This window comes from Clupea harengus, chromosome 12 (genome assembly GCF_900700415.2).
Source record: "Clupea harengus chromosome 12, Ch_v2.0.2, whole genome shotgun sequence".
NCBI classification, from domain to species: Eukaryota; Metazoa; Chordata; class Actinopteri; order Clupeiformes; family Clupeidae; genus Clupea; species Clupea harengus.
This window is the reverse complement of record NC_045163.1, coordinates 22974399-22996515: the sequence shown is the minus strand read 5'-3', so window position 1 is coordinate 22996515 and position 22117 is coordinate 22974399. Positions and strand designations below refer to the sequence as shown.

At 41.0% G+C, this 22117-nt stretch overlaps 4 protein-coding genes across 6 annotated transcripts; 2 read left to right on the top strand and 2 right to left on the bottom strand.

Annotated features, from left to right (window-relative positions):
• Positions 1-1578: 1578 nt before the first annotated feature.
• tor1 (torsin family 1) lies at positions 1579-6550 on the bottom strand. 2 transcript variants are annotated; one of them, XM_012839910.3, is made up of 5 exons: positions 6201-6550; positions 4610-4875; positions 4314-4489; positions 2989-3116; positions 1579-2737 (listed from the first exon to the last, which is right to left on the bottom strand). In XM_012839910.3, the coding sequence occupies exons 1-5, from the start codon at positions 6385-6387 to the stop codon at positions 2493-2495; spliced, it is 1002 nt and encodes a 333-aa protein (XP_012695364.2). In that variant the 5' UTR covers positions 6388-6550; the 3' UTR covers positions 1579-2492. The 2 variants fall into 2 exon arrangements, with proteins under 2 accessions (XP_012695364.2, XP_012695365.2); XM_012839911.2 differs by lacking the exon at positions 6201-6550 and adding an exon at positions 5440-5741.
• Positions 6551-6875: 325 nt separating this feature from the next.
• On the bottom strand, positions 6876-10157 carry nsa2 (NSA2 ribosome biogenesis homolog (S. cerevisiae)). Its single transcript, XM_012839900.3, has 6 exons — positions 10001-10157; positions 8612-8799; positions 8159-8309; positions 7773-7952; positions 7366-7558; positions 6876-7176 (listed from the first exon to the last, which is right to left on the bottom strand). Exons 1-6 carry the CDS (start codon positions 10001-10003, stop codon positions 7109-7111), a joined length of 783 nt encoding a protein of 260 aa, XP_012695354.1. The 5' UTR covers positions 10004-10157; the 3' UTR covers positions 6876-7108.
• An 84-nt stretch (positions 10158-10241) lies between these two features.
• spout1 (SPOUT domain containing methyltransferase 1) lies at positions 10242-13543 on the top strand. Of its 2 annotated transcripts, none has more exons than XM_031577409.2 (12): positions 10242-10438; positions 10680-10719; positions 10817-10933; positions 11102-11261; positions 11413-11502; positions 11634-11683; positions 11790-11920; positions 12029-12101; positions 12234-12332; positions 12513-12615; positions 12805-12952; positions 13366-13543. In XM_031577409.2, the coding sequence occupies exons 1-12, from the start codon at positions 10319-10321 to the stop codon at positions 13435-13437; spliced, it is 1203 nt and encodes a 400-aa protein (XP_031433269.1). In that variant the 5' UTR covers positions 10242-10318; the 3' UTR covers positions 13438-13543. The 2 variants fall into 2 exon arrangements, with proteins under 2 accessions (XP_031433269.1, XP_031433271.1); XM_031577411.2 differs by lacking the exon at positions 10242-10438 and adding an exon at positions 10484-10585.
• A 2590-nt stretch (positions 13544-16133) lies between these two features.
• Positions 16134-19666, top strand: LOC122133367 (kelch-like protein diablo). Its single transcript, XM_042709457.1, has 8 exons — positions 16134-16473; positions 16856-16971; positions 17101-17284; positions 17794-17937; positions 18184-18317; positions 18546-18757; positions 18931-19037; positions 19168-19666. The coding sequence occupies exons 1-8, from the start codon at positions 16451-16453 to the stop codon at positions 19229-19231; spliced, it is 984 nt and encodes a 327-aa protein (XP_042565391.1). The 5' UTR covers positions 16134-16450; the 3' UTR covers positions 19232-19666.
• Positions 19667-22117: the final 2451 nt, after the last annotated feature.

Genomic DNA, 22117 nt, shown 5'->3' with positions numbered 1-22117 from the left:
TACCAACTTCTCAGACAATCATCTAAAACTGTACATAGTCCTATTGTGGAAGCTTCTAAACCTAAAGTATACAATGATAGTTAGTGGGCGGAGCCCTCTAACAGCTCAGCTACGGCCAATCCCCTTGCTGCACTGCAGCCCCGTGAAGAATTTACCTATCCCGGCCCCTCCAGAGCGGGGCTACCCTACTGAAGGATCACTAACCCACCAATCAGCTGCCACCATGAAAAACTGAAGCTTTAAGCACAGCTGGAGCCCAACGTTAGATGGCTCTGCCGATACTTGTATAACGAGTTACATGCCCAGTACCTACCGTTATAGTTCATATGGGCTCTATCCTGTTACAGCTCCGCTACTGCCATAAGGCAGAGCCAGATGAGTCAACATCCAGCTGCGTCTCAACAATGTTCCAGAGGGGATAACACCATCTAGAAGCCATTTATAACTCACTTAATGTCAACTAACCGCCAACTTCGGCCTCATGTCTGCAGCAATGTCTAACACAGTGTCAGAAAGGGAACCAGTCGTTATATCCCCTGAGATAACATCTAATGAAAGGGGATTGCGACAACCATGAAGCGGCAGAACAGATGTCACTAACAGAGGCACTCTGAAACAGTGCCACAAATGCTGCCATGTCCCTCGTCAAGTGCGCCTGCAGCCCCCTTTACTGCATATGCGACCACAATAGTGCCACACAACCAATGTGATGACTGCTGTGGTGAAACCGGTTGCCTGGCCACCACTGTACAGTAGCACACAACCAACTGCTCTATCCTATGAACTGCTGACATGTGCTACTAAGTCAAAGCCCTCGCAGGACAAAGAGGGTTCAAACTGCCATCCTTTGCAGATACATGTGGCGGAGATGAAAAACCATTCAAATCACCCGCCTTGAACTAAATGCCGATGTAATAACCTTTGGCATAAAAGCAGGGTTAGAATACAAGACTGCCGTGTTCGCACTCAGCATAAGGTATTGTGGGCTAACTGATAATGCACACAAATTACTGACTCTATCTACTTAAGTCAAGGCCCCCATTTGCACAAGCGTCCTTTGCACTGTCTGAGTGGTCACAGAAACTCCTATCTCCATTGATAACCACTGTGCTAAGCCTGAAGCAAATGCCCATCTGTTTTCCAGAACTTGTGCAAGTAGCAAGCTGTCCGTGGTGTTATTTTAGGAGAATGGCCACTGTAGCTCGTATTAGTGGTACTATGGCTGGTTCTATACATCCTGATTACTGCTGCAACTGTGTTTGACTGATTTTTAGTTGGGCACCGATCTTCCTGTATTCCTTTCCTTCTTTGTGAAGTCTCACAATCAGATTTTTCCAATTCATCTCCATGTGAGAGACATGCAGATAGACACAGCCCACAGGTTCAAAATAGAGAAAGGTCTTCTGGTGTTCACAGGTCATTTTATTACCATGTTCATGCAATTAGGCTTATTGAAAATCACATGTGTACTCAATCTTGTTTCAATGATCACAGGTTTTTCAAACTTGTGTCAGTGAACACAGGTGTATTCAGTTCTGTTGCATTGAGTTTCTACTTTGAGGCCTGTATTTCCAATTATTTTAAGTATTTGTTTTTGATTCGTCGTAAGAGGAAATACTAAGCTTATCAACTTAGAAATAATGCAATGATTGAGAGGGGGTACAGTTTTGAATCATTTCACATTGCGTTGATATTGCACATGGGTCTACTCACTTCTGCTGTATATTGTAATGCACAGGTACCATGATTCTCATGAAACTCGTTCTATCCCCTCTCCTTACCGGTATCTGATTATATATTTGGGTGGTTCATGATGAAAATCATAATCATTTCAGCCAGAGGGCTTAACAGCACACCTTGTTTTCCAACATGATCTGAGTTGAGTCCTTCAGAGGTTGGAAGTAGAGCTCTGCATGTGTAACACACTCTTGGTTCATGTAGTAATAACTTGGCACCAAGGCTAAACAAGGAACACGCACCTGCCAGAGAACAGTTTAAGCCAAATAAGACAAAAAAACAGGGTAAAAGGCAATCTTCTTATAACCAACCCATTTTAATCAGTCGATCAAAAGATGAATTGGGTATGTAGTTTTAGTGTAAATCTAAGAAATATCACAGTTATTTGAACATTTAGTGCAACGAACACACCCTTCCACTGATGCTCTGTTCAAAGTCACTGTGATGGCAGAGGTGTGTGATTTTTTATAATCAAGTTCTTTCCCTGGCAATTCAGTCGGTATTCAGAGGCACCTTCACGCTCACTTACTCGTCATATACACACATACATTCCCTCTGGACCAACACCTTGCATTCCAATTACTGAAAGAAAGTGTTGCAGTTAAAATATTTTAAAATATTTCTTTGTCCAGTCATTAAGCGCCCAACATCCAGTACAGGAGCAGTGTGACTGGGAGAAGGGACAATATGCCCCACCACCTCCTCTTCAGATAAGAAGTCGCTTCTTAAAATGAACTCCTCCCAGTCTGTAGGCATTAAATGTAATAATCCAGTCGGCTGGAGATCACCTTGCAGCCCTGAGTGGCAAAGAGGCGATGCTCTTTGGGGAAATAGTTAAGATCTTGGGCCATGCGCTCCACCACTTCCTTGTCTGGCTTCATTTTCCTGGCGACCATCTCAGCAAGGCCACACTGAACCACGTGCTTTTGCTCCAGAGGCAGGAAAGGCACATAGACGTCCACCAGGTGCTTGTCAATCAAAGTGGCATGCCAGAAACCGCCTAGGAGGAAACAGGGTGAAAAAACGAGAGAAAAGCCAAGAGGTCAATTTTCTCTCATAACTCAGTGGGAAACAGAGAAAGAAAAAAAGACAAAAACAGGACAGTAAAAAACACAAGATCAAAGACCTGGTCATGACATTGAAATGGAATACTTAAATGAGAGAGGGTCCAACTGAGCAAACACGTGTTTGGTACATCCCTGTATGCATTCCCTCTGCTGAGAAAATGACAGAAAAGAAAGTGTAGCGTACTCTGTTTGTTGTTGAAGACCGAGAGGGTGATTGCCATCTCCAAATCCTTCAGCTCGATCTCCTCTCGCTCCTGACCCGCGTTCCAGAAGTTCAGGGCCACCTCTGCGATCTTCTCCCCCCCTGCATTACTGCACATTACGCACACATGGAAACAGAACACAAGCATTTAGCAAATGAGGAGGCCATGCATGTTAAAGTACGACTCGCTCAACACACATTTTTTAATGTCAACCAAATAAAACTACAACTGACTGTACTTTTGCCCTAAAGGTGTATAGTCAAAGATTTTGGAGGAAGGTCCTGAAGCCCACGCACGCATGCTGCCTTGGCTGGCAGACGACTGATCCTTATTATCATTTCCTGAATGGCACTGTATACTGGCTGGATGTAAGAGAGACAAAACATTTGTTGGTCTCAGAATTGTAAGTAACTGAATATGAAAGAGTGCCTTATTGTGAATCAACATTATGGACATCATTTGATTGCAGGCATAAGCTAAACGCGGGTACAGCTGTCTAAATTGTAGTATACAGACAATTGAACTGGTGCCATATGGTCAGCATAGTCCGTTAACTTAAACATATGGAGCCTTTGTCCAGAGAGCTGGACAAAGGTGCAAAAAAAAATTGCGAATAACTCACAAAGTAAAGGATTATTTATATGCATGCATATATCTGTTACAAATACAATAATTACTCTATGTCTTTACAAAAAAAACTAAAGAAATACACATATTACAGTGTGCTGTGTATGCATTTGTATGCATCATATTTCTTAACTTGTACAAAAATTATTATTCATCAGAGTGTTTTCTCTTTTCATAGAATTTCCCCATCATGCATTGAAGACTGTATTACACAGTTTTGAAGCATCTCTGCCTTGAATCGGTGTGGAGGACACAGAGCTTGGCTCTGTTCTAGCTGTGTGTTCTAGGTACTCAAAAGCTTTTCAAGTAAAGCGCGGAGAGATGTGGGTTCTAGGTGACAATCTCCAATGGCAATGGAGCCAGTCTCCCTTAACCACGACTCTACAGGATCAAAATAAATATGATGACGCTATTTTAAGATATAAAAACAAAAGGGGTATAAAGAGCAATTTAGCCATCAAGATTTCTGATTCTCACATTCTAAATCTGCAGAAGCTGCCTGTTCACAGTATCCAAAACTTTATTTATATTTCATCCAAACAGATAATTTCCTCTGTTGACATGAATTTGAAATCATTCACCTTCACAAGACAACTGTGTGGAATACAACTCAAATGTGGGCGAAACCATCTTCCAGGCTAAATGAAACCAAACTCGAGAGAACTGAAGTTTAACACACCTGAGAAAAATGAAGATGGCCTGCCTATAAGAAACCCCATCCAGATTATCGTAGTAGTCCAGGTATGGCTTGATGCTGTCGATCAGGCCAGGTTGCATTTTGTCCATCTCATCAAAAATAAACATGGAGCGTGGACACTTTGTGACGTTCCCTTTAACCCACATCTGTAGCTGCTCCTATCCACAAAAAAAACATTTCCATCAATTTGGTAATTACATTTGAACATGAAGCCAGCACTCAACAAGTATGTCAGGACCTTTGCGGAGGTAAACTCAATGCTTGCATCACTCCCTTACTTTGTACGTTTCCAGATGCTTCTGGTGTTGGAAGTGTGCCGTGGCTGTGAACAGATGCACAAATCCGCTCTCCATGCCCTTGTGGTAGATGCTCTCAGCAATCAACTGGCTCATCAAGTTCTTTCCGGTGCCTGTCCAGCCATGCAGAGAGAGGACCAGGGGTTTCTTGGGGTTCGGGTTTTGCATGTATCCGGTCACTGTTTTCAGGACTACCCGGGATGCCACATGCTGGCCAAAGAGCTCCTTGTTCAAGGCCACCTCCAGATCTGCGTGAAGAAAATTAACACCACACCTCAGATACTTTCTTTTTTGCAGTCATATCTTTTGAAGTCAAGATAATATGGTTATAGAAGAACAAAGAGAGGCTAATGATGCAAAACCACCACCACCAAAAACACACACATTTGAATTTATAGCATTCACATCTAACGACTGTCTCAATGAATGAAACCAGGTACAGACATGTACAGACATGTCCTTACTCTGATGCATTCTGCAGCTCTGAATAAGTAATGAATTTAAGAGGTTTTAGTGTGGAAACTTTGTTAGAATAAAAATGTAAATAGAAGAGTACAAAAAAAAGTAGCACAGGTCGAATTTAGCTTTTCTTCTATTACGGTTTGATAAGAGAACGACAGAACGCAGTCTTTCAAACCGAAAAAGCCACAGCTATAACGGGCATATCGCATTTCATCACTGAATGAAAACTGAAACTAAAAAAAGCACTTTCATTCTTCTATTACATCGTGGCCTTTAAGGCTGCACTGTTCAAAACCATCTAGTCTCTACAAAACACAACTGGTAACAATGATCGTTTCGTATGAACTTACTAGAAGAGTTAAATCTGATCCAATTCACATCGCACGTTTCGTACAGATATTTATACAACTTATTCCCAAAGTAACAAGCCCCGGCTCCAATAAAGCTGGTTGATATTGGTTCGAAGGCATCCACAATTAAACTTGTTATCAAAATACAGCTCAGAAGTGTCATGCACATGTGTCCCATTTTCGGAGAGTTGTGAAATCATTTATGCGTACATCTAGTCAATATTGACAGTAAATGTAGCTAGCTAACAACACTGCCTTGCACCTCTCGACAACGACAACTCAGCGACTTCAAGGTTCACTTCCTTGTCGACTTGTTACGTCTATTTAAAGCGCCGGAGATGGATATTTGACTGTCTCTGGATATTTCTAAACTACATATAAACTATAACTCTAAATATCCGTATATTTCCATGGGATATCTGAGTATAATTTATTTTTGTGAGTAAACCGGTCTATTAAAAAATGTGTAAGTTTGAAATGAATTGTGTGTCCCAAGCCCATGCCTAGTATCTTAAGCATGTAATGCTGATTCAACATTCAAAGCAGTGGTATTATTTTAAATGTTGCTATATGTAAAAGCCATCTATTTCAGAAAATAAAATACCTATGAGACCAACGAACCAAATAGCTTCCTGATATTGAGGAAGGTCATGTTCATTTCCGTAACAAACGCAGACAAAGCACAAACTATTCTTATCTCAGCAACAATCACCTAAAATCAATTAATCACATGTACTGCAAAACAGTCCCATTCTACTCACGTGTCTTATTCAAGGAGATCCACTCTGGCCGACAGCATTCATGGAAATAGTAAATCAAGTTTGGATAGCTGGCAAGAAAGCCAGTGAGAGCTGCTGCCATGCCCACAGCTATGCTTGTACTGATGGGCTCCATCGCAGCTGCTACGTTAAAAAACATCCATACCCCTAACGCCGAACATAATTTCATTCTGGGCCACCGGATATCTTCTGTCGACTATGTACCTATGAAAAGTTGGCCGTCAGCACGTAAAGAAAAACACCGTAAACTGGCAGCAACTTCTGAAATGTCTCAAACAAACGAACACTGCTCTCCAGTCGATGTTACTAAAGCGCATGGCTATGACGTCAGTATCAAAGGTCCAACGTAAAATCCACAGGTGGTAAATTCCTACCCTCTGCCCCCAAACATCAGATTACCGACTGAATTTTTGATTTTACATGCCTGAATGTTTTTGTATTTGCAGTTTATTTTTCAAAAGTCATGTTCATATGCGTCCGTGGATTTGATCATTTAATACAATATATGTAATACAAAGAGAACATGCATTCTATGCACAATACTACTCAGTGCTGATGAATGACACCACAAAGTAAAGCACACCACACTCTAGTGGACTTCAACTGAAAGTCAGCCAAACCTAAAGTTGAAAAAAATGGTATGACACATTTAGCAAGTAAATTTCATTTTTTTTTTAATTATAAACAGAACATTCTCAAATATAATACATGCCACTGCCGAAAAGACTCCAAGAGTTGCTGAGATGCATCTGGTTGTACACCTCCACACCATAATTCTTCTTCTTCTCCACGGATTACAAGACGTGTTCTCTGTGAGGATACAGACACTCCCAGAGCTGGTATTGCACAACAGCAGCTTTCAGAGGTACAGTTCATGTAGCCAGGCTCTGTTAGACCAACAGCACAGCGTTGATGCAACCATCGTTCTCTGGGTTGTTCGTTACCTGGGCATATTTACCTGAAACACAAAATGACTGATAAGACAGTGCAACACCACAACTTGACCACCGCAATTTGAACAAAGCACATGGTCCGTCATATTTAAATGAGCTACTCCTATAATACCCATCAGCGATCATCAGCAGACATGCACACACCAAAAGCAACACCGAATGGGTCAATCTCAGCCGAAGACAGTTGCACTCACCCCAGATGACCTTTCCTCCTTGTGTGACAAGGCCCAGCTCACTGACGTTGACTTCAACGACTGTTCCCTTTGTGATGACCCCTAGTGTTGTGTAAAGGGGCGAGGAGGGGTTCTTCTTCACGCCAAGGATAGGCAGACAGAATGTGGCCTTAAGCTCTGGGTGCGTCACGTGACATTTTTTAAAACGAAGACCCTGTGTAGGAATAATAAAAACAAAACATGCCTCAGTCTAGGTTTACCAAGTTTGCAGGTGTGAAACCTGTGTGTATAGAATCAAGTTCTTAGAAGACTCTTCTCAACTGCCTGCTCGGCCATGTTGCGCAGAAAGCACAAGTGACTAACTGTCTACCGACAAAACTCTACTGAAGATGACGCAGAGTGAGTGAGTCTGTGTAGAGTCTGTGTACCATGGGCCGGATGAAGCGCTCATATTTGGGGGGTTTCCGTGTGAAGCCGTCTCCAACAAAGGTGACTTTGGTCACCATCCGCTTCCAGGCCTTCTTCTGTCGTTTGCCTGTCCGCACCACCTTCAGAACCTCCATCTCCCCTTGTGCCCGCACCTTTGGCAGTGGCACCTCCCATTTACCCTAGAATCATGCCAATGCAGACGGAGGGCATCATTACTTAATTCACAAACAATGTCATTGACATGTCTCATAATACTAAAACTCACAGCGCACAAAGAACCATAATATTTCAGTTAGTTACCACATTATTTTCTGTTAACTTGGGATTAGAGTACCCAATACCAGTGGGAGATTGAGCAGACCAATTACTCTGAATGAATACTCACAGCTTTCTCCTTCCTCTTCTGTTTAATCATGTTGGAGAGGACCTTGGCACGGGACTGCCCCTCTCTGTCCAGCAGGTACGCTGGCACGGCTCCCTCAGGCGTCTTCTCATCATCCTTCTGTTTGCTCTTTCTCTGTTCGTGCATCTTGAGGCTAAAGCGTGCAGATGACCACACAAAAATGAATATGCAAGAAACATATATAGATGGCACCTATCCATGTATATAGTAAATTCTACATTTTTTATAAAAGCTAAGCCTTTGCAGGAAATATATACAAGCTGACATGTGGCTATATGGCCCTTTCACATCAGGTTTTCGTCACGTTCACCCACACAATGTTTTAATTATTTGCCTCTGAACAGCCATTACAATCTTATGCCAGTCGGTTGTGACTACGGTTGTCAGAGTGTTCCCTTATCCCATTCCGTTCTCATTAACCACTATGTTACTCACGTCTTCTTCATCTGGATCTTCTCAGAATGTCGCTGTTTGTGGTAGAGTTTGGCCTTCAGACCAATCATCTTGCGTGCCTTGTGTGAGCGTTCATGTGCCTCACGGCTCTCCTTCTTCCGCTTCCTCTCATGGTGGTCCAGCCGATAACCATGGCGTTTACGGTGCAACTCAATGTGTTCGTTCTGAGGCTGGAAACAGATAAATAAAAAGATTATTTGAGCTCTGCATCAGCGGGAAAAAAACAACTACCTATATGGTAAATCTAAAAGGGTAAATCAATAACAGAAAATATCTGAGGGCATATTTAAGTGACTAATGGATGATACGTTATATTTCTGTTAAAGCTGACTGTTTTCGCAATATTTTAGCTAGCTGGCTTTAGAGCCTTAATGAAAAAATGAACACTGATGCTTGTCTGAGCCCTGTTATTAACACAAACTGATTGTACTGACCAAAAAGACACTAAAGCAAAGTCTGTTTACTATAACAAGTTAAGTTAAAATAGCTAATAACGTTTATAGCAGCTTCAATGGATGTGTGTTAAACACAACTGAGCTCACTTTACAAACACAGCTCTTGAGATGGCTCAAAATCTGTCATGATGTGAGTGTTGCTGGGGAGTATAGGTAAAATGAACTACACAAACAATTCTGTCACATGCAGTAACACACAATGAATGCCTAATCAACAAAGTTCCTTAAAAGTGTCCTTGCTTTGATGAGTCTTTTTTCTTTCTTTTAAAATCATACAAATGAGCCTAGATACTGATAAGGCCATGCAGAGGTAAAATCCCGGCATGCATACTGATGTATCTCAAATCTACTTTAATTGAATAATTAACAAAGCTTTGGTAACATTCACAGCTTTTATGTGTGTTGGCCACGAGAGAGGTTGACGTCATTCCCTATGTGATTAACAGTCTTCATTTACAATGTTGCATTGTTTACACCAGACTAATAGGAAAACAAGTAGGCTCATCCCTGCGGTTTCAGCTTTATTACAAATATAGACGTTTAATCACTGTTACAAGAATTTTAGCTAGCAACAATTATAGGTAAACAAAACACCCGTCAGATTGGTTATCTATCTGAACAGTCAATCACATGAGCTAACTTGCCCCATATGGTTAGACTCAATGACTGGTTCTATTAGTCCACTTCACTCTAAGGCTTTTGCATGAAGATCCATAGATAATAATATAATAATAATCATGACGATATAAATCGATGTACGACAATCCATTTGATCAAAACACGCTTGGAATTAAACCAAATAGAGAATGTCATACATGAGCACTTAGCATGCCACCACGTTTCACATGATAGCATGTTTAGCTAACTACACAAGAACGACGTTTTGGATTGTACCCATGATTATATTTCCACTTACCATGTTTACTGTCGATGTTTACGTATTCCAACAAGGGATGGAAATATTCTGATGTTAAACAAATGTGTTGAGGAATACTACTTCTGATATTATTTTTAAAGGCTCGGTGTCTGATGTTTTCCACCGGAGGCCTTTGCATGAAAAGGAAGTGTTACATCCTAAAGCGCCCGAGTGAAGAACTGGGACCGCCCCTTGTTTTTGAGAAAAATCGTTTTGAAACAGCTGAAATATAGTTAGTGATTTATAATACGGGTTCAAAATACCCAATTTGACACTGTACATTTTAATGTATTGATATCATCAAAAGAACAGAAACCAATGATACCAACGGAACCCAATGTTTACATCGTTTGTTTGTGGGATGGATTTCAAAGAAGCACACACGTGGACATGTCTGAAAAACTTGCCATGAAGGAACCAGGGCCACTTTCGAAAGAGGTTATTGTGTTGTTTTAATACTTAATATAATATTGTTGAGTATGAAGAAACACTTCTATAATTGTCTCTACACTACACTTGTTATAGTTGAGAGTTAGGGGACTGTACAGACAGAGTATGTTTCTCCCCTTGATGATTGGCTCCGACGTAAACACGTTTTCTAAGGACTGTAACGTTAGCTTTAAATTTAAGTACATTTTACGGTCTGTTCCAAACACAAATATATTTTTCTTTATCACAGGTCCAAGAACGAGTGGACTGGAAGAAATGGAAAGAGGGACGTGAGTGTGAAGACTTCCATAATGTCAACAGCGTTACTGATCTAGTGCTGCTAAAGTGGTCACTTGGTTATGAATGTGCTCTTTCTGTCCGTCATAGGGAAGGAGGAGAAGCGCAGAAGGAAGGAGGAGAAATTGATTACACAGATGGAGAAACAGAAGATGAAGGAATTGAAGGAAAAAAAGGCTCAGGCAGAGAAGGAAGAAAAGAGTAATGGTAGGCATGTCACGTCCACTTCCAAGACATTAATGCGTCATAGTTTGTCATAATCAGCAGAAGGTCCTAGGTTATTCCTGAAATTACAGCTATATAATATGTATGTCTTGTGTTCTGGACAGCTGAAGCTTCAAGATATTACTTATAAGTATTGTTCATCATTGTCAGGTCGCTCATATACATTGAGTGTGGCACTGCCGGGGTCCGTCCTGGATAATGCACAGTCACCTGAGCTGCGCACGTACCTAGCAGGGCAGATCGCTCGTGCCTGTACCGTCTTCTGTGTTGATGAAATAGTTGTGTTTGAGGAACAAGGAGAGGACGTGAAGTGAGTGTCATTTTTTCCCACTTGAGTATTTGTTTTGAGGTCTTTCACATGCGTCAAATATTCATGTCCAGTACAGACCAGAAATATTCTTAAAAGTAATTGTGATTCAGAAGTACTTATTTTAACCTTTTATAAATTACCATCATTAAAGAAACACTGAGGGGGAGTACAAGGGTGTTGGAAAGAAGGGACGAGCATGTGTCCAGCTCGCACGCATTCTCCAGTACTTGGAGTGTCCACAGTAAGTAAACTCACCTAAGCATATTCTTTTATCCCCACAAGTTTCAGTGAAACACACACACACACACCATGTAGGCTATTTTACAGACATTTACCTTTGTTTTATAAATATACCTCTTCTTCTGTTGTCAGGTACCTGAGGAAAGCGTTTTTCCCTAAACATCAGGATCTACAGTTTGCAGGTAAGGCACCCTTTTAGTACCTCCATATTCTCCCACATATCCAAATGTGCACACACATGTATGGTCTTAATATATGTGCGTGAAAAATGTCTGTGTCTGTCTGCAGGTCTCTTGAACCCTTTGGATAGTCCTCATCATATGCGTATGGATGAGGGGGCGGAGTTTCGGGAAGGACTGGTTCTTGATAGGCCTTGCAAGGCAGAAAAGGGCTCATATGTGGACTGTGGCATGAGAAAGGTGTGTGCATTTCTAAGATCTTTCTGTAACTTAAAATAATTACTGTATTTTGTAACTAACTGCAAGCTGTGTGTTTTTGCATGTGTGTGTGTTTCCCACTCTATGTAGGAGGTTCGGATTGACAAGCAGCTTCAGCCCGGGTTAAGAGTAACAGTGAAACTCCACAAGGATCAGGAATCGGGTACATGGCTTAATGATTTGTGATTAGCAACCAGAGTTGTAGGATCTGTGGGATCTTTTCGTCCCTTTCTCTTTCTTCCTCTAGGTCAACTCAGTGTGTTAAAACCAAATGACGTGCTTGCGTGTGTTGCAGGTTCTAAATGCTATAAGGGTCTAGTGGTGGCTCCCCATGTTCCTCGCACAGAAAAAGGGCTGTATTGGGGTTATACTGTCCGACTTGCTTCCTGTCTCAGTAAGTTGGCACAACGTTCATCATGTCAATCCTAAAATTATACTCATCTGTATAGGAAATGATACTAAGATGGTTTGTCTAGTTTACCATACCTACTGGTTTACCCCAATGTTTTATCTGTGTATGGTATGTAAGGGAATTGGTCTTTAAAAAGTGCCGTTGTTCTTGTATTGTGTACAGGTGGTGTATTTACTGAATGTCCTTTTAAGGAAGGCTATGACATCACTATTGGAACCTCTGAAAAAGGAAACAATGCAGACAACGTTACAATATCCCCATTCAGGTAATCCATACTACCTCTCTGTTATATTCCCACAGGCCTCCTTACACAACACATAACATAACATAAACCCTTCACACAACCAACCAATTTGCTTAAGACACTATACGTTTAATGCCACAAACTCCTTCAAAGAAAGGGTAAAACTGAAATGTTCTCTTACATTCTCTTTGTCTGCTCTCTGTCCTTTAGGCATATGCTTGTGGTGTTTGGTGGGTTGTCAGGTCTGGAAGCTAGTGTCGAAACTGATGATAACCTGGACGTTTCTGACCCAAGTTCTTTGTTCAACTTGTACCTCAACACTTGCCCCTCACAGGGTAGTCGCACCATACGGACTGAGGTGAGTAAGAGCAGGAGAGAAGATTAGAGGAAGATTAAAGAGTATCAGTGGCAAGGGTATTTAAAAACGAAAAACAGTACGGATGCTAAATGGAGAAGGGTTATGAGGGGGGACATGTTTGCTAGAAGAGAAGATATGCTGCATGAGGTATGCTGTGTCAGTGGTAAGGAAGATGGCCTGATAGTCCTGTGAACGTCCTAATCTGGACACTGTATACCATTTTTTTGTTTGTTATATCACCCAATATGCCATCCTGCTCCATTGAAATGCCATTGTGACTCCTAAAATATTCATTATGCTCCAGATATTTAATCTAGACTAGATGGTCATTTGCATGATTTCTTTAATTCTGTTTAATTCTGTGTGTGCTTTGACCCTCTTCTCATGCTATGCTGCTTTCGCATTGTTTACAGGAGGCCATTTTGATCTCGCTGTCGGCATTAAGACAGAAAATTACAACAGTTTTTCCAAGTTCCTCTGATTGATGATCACAGGAATGGGCTTCAACATCTATCTTCTATCCACAAAATAACGTCATGGACCAACACCTTTTTCAAAACAAAAGAATAAATATTCCCTTATTCTTGGAAACTTTCATATTGAATGACTGAGTAGGGGGGTTGGGGTGGGGGTAAGGATGCTGCAAATATAAATGAAATATAAGCCTCTGAGTATGCCATATATATATGTATATAACATTTGGTAGTAGTGGTGTTAAATGATACCTCTGGTAATACTATCTTTCCATGAGGAAGTCTAAGATGTCCATATGTGTTATTTGTGTCAGAACTGTCTTGTGTTCAGATAAGCTTCAGTGCATCAGTGTACTAGTTACACCTGTTGCAAGCAGTAAGCAAAATTAGCCATCTGTGTAACTTCTATGAGACTTCACCGCCATCCATTAGTGAGCTGTGCAGGCAGCCAGGCCTTTTCTTTTGAAGACTCCTGCATGGTTCATACAGCTGTTTAAATAGCTGTTAGGTGGTCACATTGCCCAGGAGAGACTTTTTTCTCAGGGTAAATGATTATTAGAGGTTTAAAAACAGCTTTAAATATGTCCTTGAATTAATAAGTCGCTGATAGATTGGTACCAGAACAGCACTCACAGGCAATTGAGAATTCTTATGCAGAAGAGTTTAATGGGGTCATGCCAGATTTTTAGACTTTAATTTTTATGACAGGGGTCGGGTTAACACAACTCTTAACATCTCTGCATGTCTGTTTTTGGCATGGTAACATGCTTGTTGTTCTCCAGCTCAAGCGGTGTCAACATGTCACTGTGTCGGCTCAGGCATGTGTGCTGTGTTTAGCTGGTAATCATGTAGTCATTTATCTCCTCAAGATCACATGTAGTACTTTTGCACCTGTCAGTGGATGTCTACATACGATGAGAGCTGAAGTATTGTCTGTGTATCCATTTGAGATTTTATTACCTGTACCATTTAGAACCGCAACTCAGTGGAGCTCCTTGGGTTCGCATGGTACTTTCACGTCAACAGTAAAAGTTGTTATTCAGAGAATATTTCTGACAACCTTAACTTTGGTGAACCCATTCACACAAGGATAAACATAATAAACAATTCCAAACAATCATCAAATCCTCTTGCCCATCTGGGTATGACATGCAATAAAAGCAGGAAAATTGACTAAAGACCTGTATGAATTTGACTGACTGATCATCTTGTGGCCATTTTAGGTCCCAGGATTTTCATTGGTAAGCCAGTTGCAGCCCTACAACTGATTGGCCTGGTCACGTACATTCTTCATATTAACCAGTTGTAGTGTAGCAATGTCAAGCATGTAAAACTATGTGAGCTGGCAACAGGTGTGGACTATACCTTTTGAATGTTTAAGACATTTGAGCTGATTTACAACACACGGTCATATTATTTATACATCAGTTGAAATGATGTATCCATGAAGAGGATGTCATGAAGCACTGTGAAATAATGTGATCATTAACAGTTCATCATTCAACTGAACATAACAGAAAGTAAAACTCATCAAACAGATATGGTATTAAAATGTAGTTCCTTACCTAATTCTGTTTACAAAAATGTTAAATGGAAAATCCAATGATGCATATTAAAGCTGTACCAGTCATATTCCCCCAGAAATCTGTGTATGTGTGTGAGAGAGTGGGTGGATGAGTGAGGGTGTGTGTGTGTCTGTGTGTATGTGTGTGAGAGAGTGGGTGGATGAGTGAGGGGTGTGTGTCTGTGTGTATGTGTGTGAGAGAGTGGGTAGATGAGTGAGGGTGTGTGTGTGTATGTGTGTGAGAGAGTGGGTGGATGAGTGAGGGGTGTGTGTGTGTGTGTGTGTGAGAGTGGGTGGATGAGTGAGGGGGGTGTGTGTGTCTGTGTGTGTGTGAGAGAGAGTGGGTGGATGAGTCAGGGGTGTGTGTGTGTGTGTGTGTGAGGAGTTTGTGGTAAGGTGGGTGGTGTGAACATGTCATGGTATCCTTACACTCATACAGGGAGTGGAATAGCACCTGCCCTGTGCTGGATTGTTGAGATTTCATGACGTGAAGTTCATCCAAAAGAAAGAAGTATACACATACAGGCAGAGGGTGTCCGGTGTCTCATGCTATGTTGTGCGTGTCAAGGGTATATTCGTCATTTTAAAGGTTACTAGGGTCTTTAAAAAAAACAGCATTCTTTCTCTTATTCTTTCTCTCTAGCTACATTTCTTTCTGTCTATATTTAGAGCTCTCTTTCACATGATACGCACACGTATTTTCATGGGTTATTCATTACATCACTACTGTGACAACCTTAAGACTGGTTCAGTCTTACTGCAGCATACTTCACGTGTCAGACATGCTAGAAGGTGTTGTGGACTCCATTTCAAGTTGAGAAAAGATATCTTAAGGCTTTGCAACTGAGAGACTGACTAAATTCGTAAAAAGGATCCTCACTATCCTTGTGTTCAGCACTTGAGGACTTTTTCCCTCTGGTAGCCTTGGGATCAGTATGGGACTGCCCCATGGTTATGTTTCTTTATGACTTTGTGACCTTAATGACTGGGGGGGGGGGGGGGGGGAGTATGTGTATGTGTCCAGTACGCGGGTGATGATATTATGTGAGGCATGATGACTGACGAGGGACAAGGGACCTGATCATCAGCTCGTCAGGACAGGAATATCTCACCTCCAGCATACACAACACAAATGACCCTTCTGACCCCTCTATCAACATCTTCCTGACAGATAGAGTCCAGGACATAGTGTTATCCACAAACTCTTTCTCCCCGTCCTGTTCTGTTTTCTGTTCCTGATGTCCAAAAATATCAAATACGTAGGTCTCGCCAGTCCAGTTCTCTTCTGTCTGCCTTTCTGTATGCATGTGTGTGTGAACTGTCGTCAGCTGGTCGTGTTGTTTTAACTGCTGTTCACAGGCCTTTAAATTCCTCAGTGACATGTGATGAGAGAGAGGACACGAGGGGACGGAGACGGCAGGACAAAGGATAGACGGCGGACTTTGCAGTAAACTGTGAGACATGGGGGTGTACACACAAAATGGGTAAGTAGTGGTTGTTTAAGAAAACTCAAGCGAATGTATTTTGACTATGTCACATTTTAACGCAAGAACCTGTTGTAATATAGATCTTAATGTATTTATACTGTATATTGACTTGTTAATGCAATGCAAGACCATATAAAAGTGGTATTCAGTTTTATGAAACATCAGTGATGTTCATATGATGTAAAATATTGGTGCATGAATGTTGTAACATATATTTGATGAAACTGGAGAAATTTGCCTTTTTTACTTTAATGGTCGGATTGCGTTTAAACACTCAACCTCCCATGAAGTATGAAAATAGCTGTGGCCTGACAAATTTTGTTGACTGTTGAGCTTTGTATTTGTTTTTTGTTTTTGGTTTGTGTGCAAACATGAGTAGGGGAACCTTGGACTCTTCAACTCTTAATAGCTCACTACACCCTCAAGGTACTCGTATACCTGCCAATCAGAGCAACAGAAATCCCAAACCTTCACATTCAGACGTGGTGTATGTAGGTGAGTCATGGCCACTGAATAGTCGTTATGAAAATGAACTGAACACCCGATCATCATCATATCTGAATCCTGGAATGCTTTGGTGTTCATGATGACTATGTGGATTTGTCTGTGTGTGTGTGTGTCCAGTGGGTGGATGGAGTAAAGATGACCCATTGTGTCCCGTCGAACAGTTTTGCACTGAGTATAACGAATGGAAAATGACCAAGCCCCTCATGCATCAACGTAAAGACGCAGGAGTGTGTGCTGTCGACAGGTTTATCTACATGGTTGGCGGGGCAGATGAAATTACTTGTTTTAGCAGCATGGAGAGGTGAGGACACACACACACACACACACACACACACACACACACACACACACATACACACATCACTTTTTTGAGGACACAGGAGGAGGTTGTGCATTTAGGAGGAGAACATAGTAGCTGCTACAAAACCGTTGAAACAACACAGGGGGCTGGGAGGCCAGGAGGCCTAGAATGCGTCTAATTTAGACAACCCTAAAGCATGTGTCATGGATACAGGGGCAGGCTGAATTCCAGGTGACAGGTGGATGACTTGGGGAGTTCAAGCAGCACTTCCCATTCGACTCAACAGATTGCTTTCTATTAATACTCACCGAACATGCCTCACACAATCACGCACACGTAATGCATACCCTCATATAAAATGAAGAACATTGCTTTAGAACACCAATAAAATCTTTTATTGCATGCCATAACATACTCCCTGGTGTAATTGTGTGTGTGTGTGTGTGTGTGTGTGTGTGTGTGTGTGTGTGTGTGTGTGTGTGTGTGTGTGTGTGTGTGTGTGTGTGTAGGTATGATCCTGGTCAGAATGTGTGGAGCAGTGAGTTACCTTCTCTCTCCTCCCCAAGAAGTAGAGTGTGTGTTTGTGAGATGGACGGATGTCTAGTATGCATTGGAGGCTTTGACGGACACACACACCTCAATTCAGTAGAAAGGTAATACACACACACACACACACACATACACACTCTCCACATTTCCCCTATGGCCTTCCTCATGGCCACAGAAATGCAAAATAAAAACACAGACACAGAGGACAAAATGTAGACTCTTCCTTTTTGTAGTTTATTATGTCAAATCACTACGGAAAGAATGTTAATATCGTCCTACGGTTAGCTGAGCTAAACTTGACGCTCAAATGTGTGGCCTTTTTCTGTGTCTGTGTCTGTTTATGCGTACAGGTACGATCCCTCCCGTAATGCCTGGTCTAAGCTGGCACCTTTGCAACACAAGAGGAGTAGGGCTACAGCTGTGGTTATGAATGGCCAGCTCTATGTCATAGGTGGAACTGACGGGAACACAACCCTTGATTCAGGTGCAGATACAAACAAACATCCTATTCCTATTTCAGAGAGAGACAGAGACACAGAAGCAATACTCACATGCAACACAATAATTCAGAATAGGTTAATTTGTAATTAGCTGTAATTTGTAAGTTTGTAGGTATGTGTGTTGGTGCACACATGAAAGCTTGTCATGAACCTTCGTATATGCCTGTGTACATGTATGTGCTACATGTGTCTGTTTTCTGTGTGTGTGGCAGTGGAACGCTTCAATCCATCAGACGGATGCTGGGCTCTGTGCCCCCCACTAAGGACCCCACGTGAGGGAGCTGGTAGTGCCGTGTTTCTGGGTCGGATCTACGTGGTAGGGGGGCGGGATGACCTGGGTCTGCCACTTAAGACGGGTGAGAAGTATGACTCGGAGTCCCTCCGCTGGACCCCTGTTAGACCTATGAATAACAAGCGATGCCAGGTTAGTAAGATTGCACATGTGTTTATACATTTGTTCTCTCTGCACTGAAATGAATGAAACCCCACAGGTTTACAATACTCTGGAATGGACTGGTGAGTTAACATGTGTGTGTGTGTGTGTGTGTGTGTGTGTGTGTGTGTGTGTGTGTGTGTGTGTGTGTGTGTGTGTGCTAGGTGTCATTGTTGGTGTTCAATGACTTGCTGCTGGCTGTGGGAGGATCTGATGGAGTCTCTGATCACAAGACTATGGAGGCCTATGAGCATGAAAATAACTCCTGGAGGTAAAATAAACAAGGGATTGACACAGCAAGACATGTAAAACAAGATGGAGAGAAACAGAGAAATTTACAAAAAAAACTAAAGTTTACAGTTTTTTTTCTTCTTTTTTTTCCCCCTAAACTTTTCCATCAGGCACTTTGGAAGCATGAGGTCAAAGCATCCCGGTGGACACGTAGCTGTGCTGAAGGCCAGTTAAGAAAACTGGACAACAGTCTCACAGTGGAGTTTCTGAGAGACACAAGCAGGGGTTATCTGGAGTTAGTAGGTTAAAAACGCATAAACAGGGACTATGTGGTCAATTTACCAGTTACAGTATCATTTCTTGTTCTATGTCACATGATACAAACCACAATTATGCAGTACAAATACTACATCCACTTAAATTAAAAAAGAGCCAGGTGGATTTAACTCACTGAAGGTGAACTGGTGTGACACATTTGTCATTTTAACTCTGAAGATGAAACAGTAAGTTGTGTATATGTTCGTTATTAATTCTGTTATAAAGAGACTGTACTGTGTTTTAAGAGTAATTCATGTGAAGTTAAGTCTTATTTGGCTAATGTCACTGTTTTAATATGAGTCTTGGAAATGGAGGCTATAGAGTGGCTTAAATAAAATGTTTGCATTGAGATATTAAAGTGGGTTTCTATGTAGGCCTACACCATCCACCAGTTTAAATGCATGCACTGTATCACAACATTGCTGCTCCTCTCTATTACACACCCACCACACACACAAACACACACACACATGCAATCGAAAGCATCATCTTAATGTGAATATTAATGTTGCCTAGGGCTTCACTGATCAACATGGAACACATTACAGAGATATTCAGACATTGCTAAGTGAGCATTAGACCTTAAGGAATCTGAGGCACAGATAAATTGGATCTCTAGGTTATTGTTCACACAAAATAACTTAGTTAATGGACTGGGCAAAACAAGGAAAGGTGTTATGTTTAATTTGTTCCTAGATGTGTTTCTTCAAAGTGAAGTATAATGCTGATGTGGTTCAAGTTTTTTGAAAGTCCTGTCAGTAAACTTTATCTTGCCCCTTTGATATATGTCCCTATTTTTATATCAGACCATACAAGAAGGGCTTTTAAAATGTTCGAATGTACGTCGATTATGTTAAAGTAGACAGCTTCTCGCCTATGGAGGATTATCGGGGCCATAAATAAATACATACATAAATACATAAATAAATACATAAATAAATAAATGAATGGTTAAATACTTGGATAAATACATAATTAGATAACAAAATGAATAAAATGAGACACTAAATATATAAATTTTACATGTACTCGTGTGTATATATATATATATATACGTTTTCATGTGTTCACATTTATTTATTTATACTTACATTTATTTATTTATTCTAACATTTATCCACGGTGTAACTTGCTGCAGCAAAATAAATCTGTCGTCCCCCGTCACCAAGTCAGGGGGCGGGTTAAACCCTCTGATTGGTGGTTCAACTTGAATTGACTGCTTTTGACTAATTCAAGATGGCAGCACCCGGTGCGGATTCAATAAATGTTGGCTGTAGCTGAGGAGATGGAGGCAACTGACAATTCACATTGTTTTTAAAATCATATTGAGGGCTTCGCTGAAATTATATCAACGATATTGGCTCTGACTGACATAGATGAAAATGTGTTCACGATCCTCAGCGAGATGGTACAGCAGATGATGCTGCCGAGTGAGACGATACAGGCAATAAACCCTGTAGGTGGCTGGAGGCTATGCTAAGCAGAGTTGGTTAGCTGGTTGTTCAGTTAGTAATGCTTTTTTTTGGTTCCCCTGTCTTGTTGCTCCAAAGTCCTGGGTCTGAAACACTTTACTGAAAAATGTAAAAGCATGAATCTGGCCTTAGCCATCTAAATAACAGCCTGAAGCTAAACCTCTTTGGAAGACTGAGTATTGCAGAGCAGTTGGACGAAGGGTACCGAATTGGCATTCGAAAACATGTATCATCCAGTGTTTCTGAATCTATTTTGCTCTAAACCTCTAGTATAATCCAGTGTTTCTGAATCTATTCTGCTCTAAAACTACTGGTATAATCCAGTCTTTCTCACTCTATTCTGCTCTAAACCTCTACACCCTGTGTTTTTTTAATCTACTCTGTTTTAAACTTCTTGTACACAATGTTTCTGAATCTAGTCTACTCTAAACCTCTACTACCCAATGTTTAAACCTCTGGAACCCAACCCAATGTTTCTTAAACCATTCTGCTCTAAACCTCTCATGCCCAATTATACAGTTTGTTGAGAGTTGTTAATGGGCAGTGTTAAGCACTGTGTTTTCATTAAATAAATCTTTGTTTTTTAATATATTCTACTCAAAACCTCTTGTGTGTGTGTGTTTTTTTTTTGTTGCTATTTAAACCGCACTGCCCAACTGCGCCCCCCGAAAAAAAAAAATCACCAGCCGCCACTGACTTTTACTACTAGAAATACTACTACTACTAGTAGTAGACGAGTTGAGGGCCTCTTCAATTAAGGATGCAGCCTCACGCAGCAGCTGAGGGTATGTCTTCTGGGACATTCTGGTATCTTGATTTATTTAAATAATGCTCAATAACTTTCATTAAACTAAATCTGGCGCTTGGCATCCATACCCGCCAAAATTCGATATCCCTCTGGATCGAAGAGAGCTTGATCGACTGGTTGAGCCTGCCTTGTGTTTAATACTGTTCATTCACCAATCAGAGGGTTTAACTCGCCCCCTGACTTGGTGACGGGGGACGACAGATATATTTTGCTGCAGCAAGTTACACCGTGGATAAATGTAAGTATGAATAAATAAATGTAGGTATAAATAAATAAATGTGAACACATGAAAACGTAATATATATATATATATATATATATATATATATATATATATATATATACACACGAGTACATGTAACATTTATATATTTAGTGTCTCATTGTATTCATTTTGTTATCTTATTATGTATTTATCCAAGTATTTAACCATTCATTTATTTATTTATGTATTTATTTATTTAGTTATGGCCCCGATAATCCTCCATACTCGCCGGCCCACAAGGAGTGCTCTCCATTTAT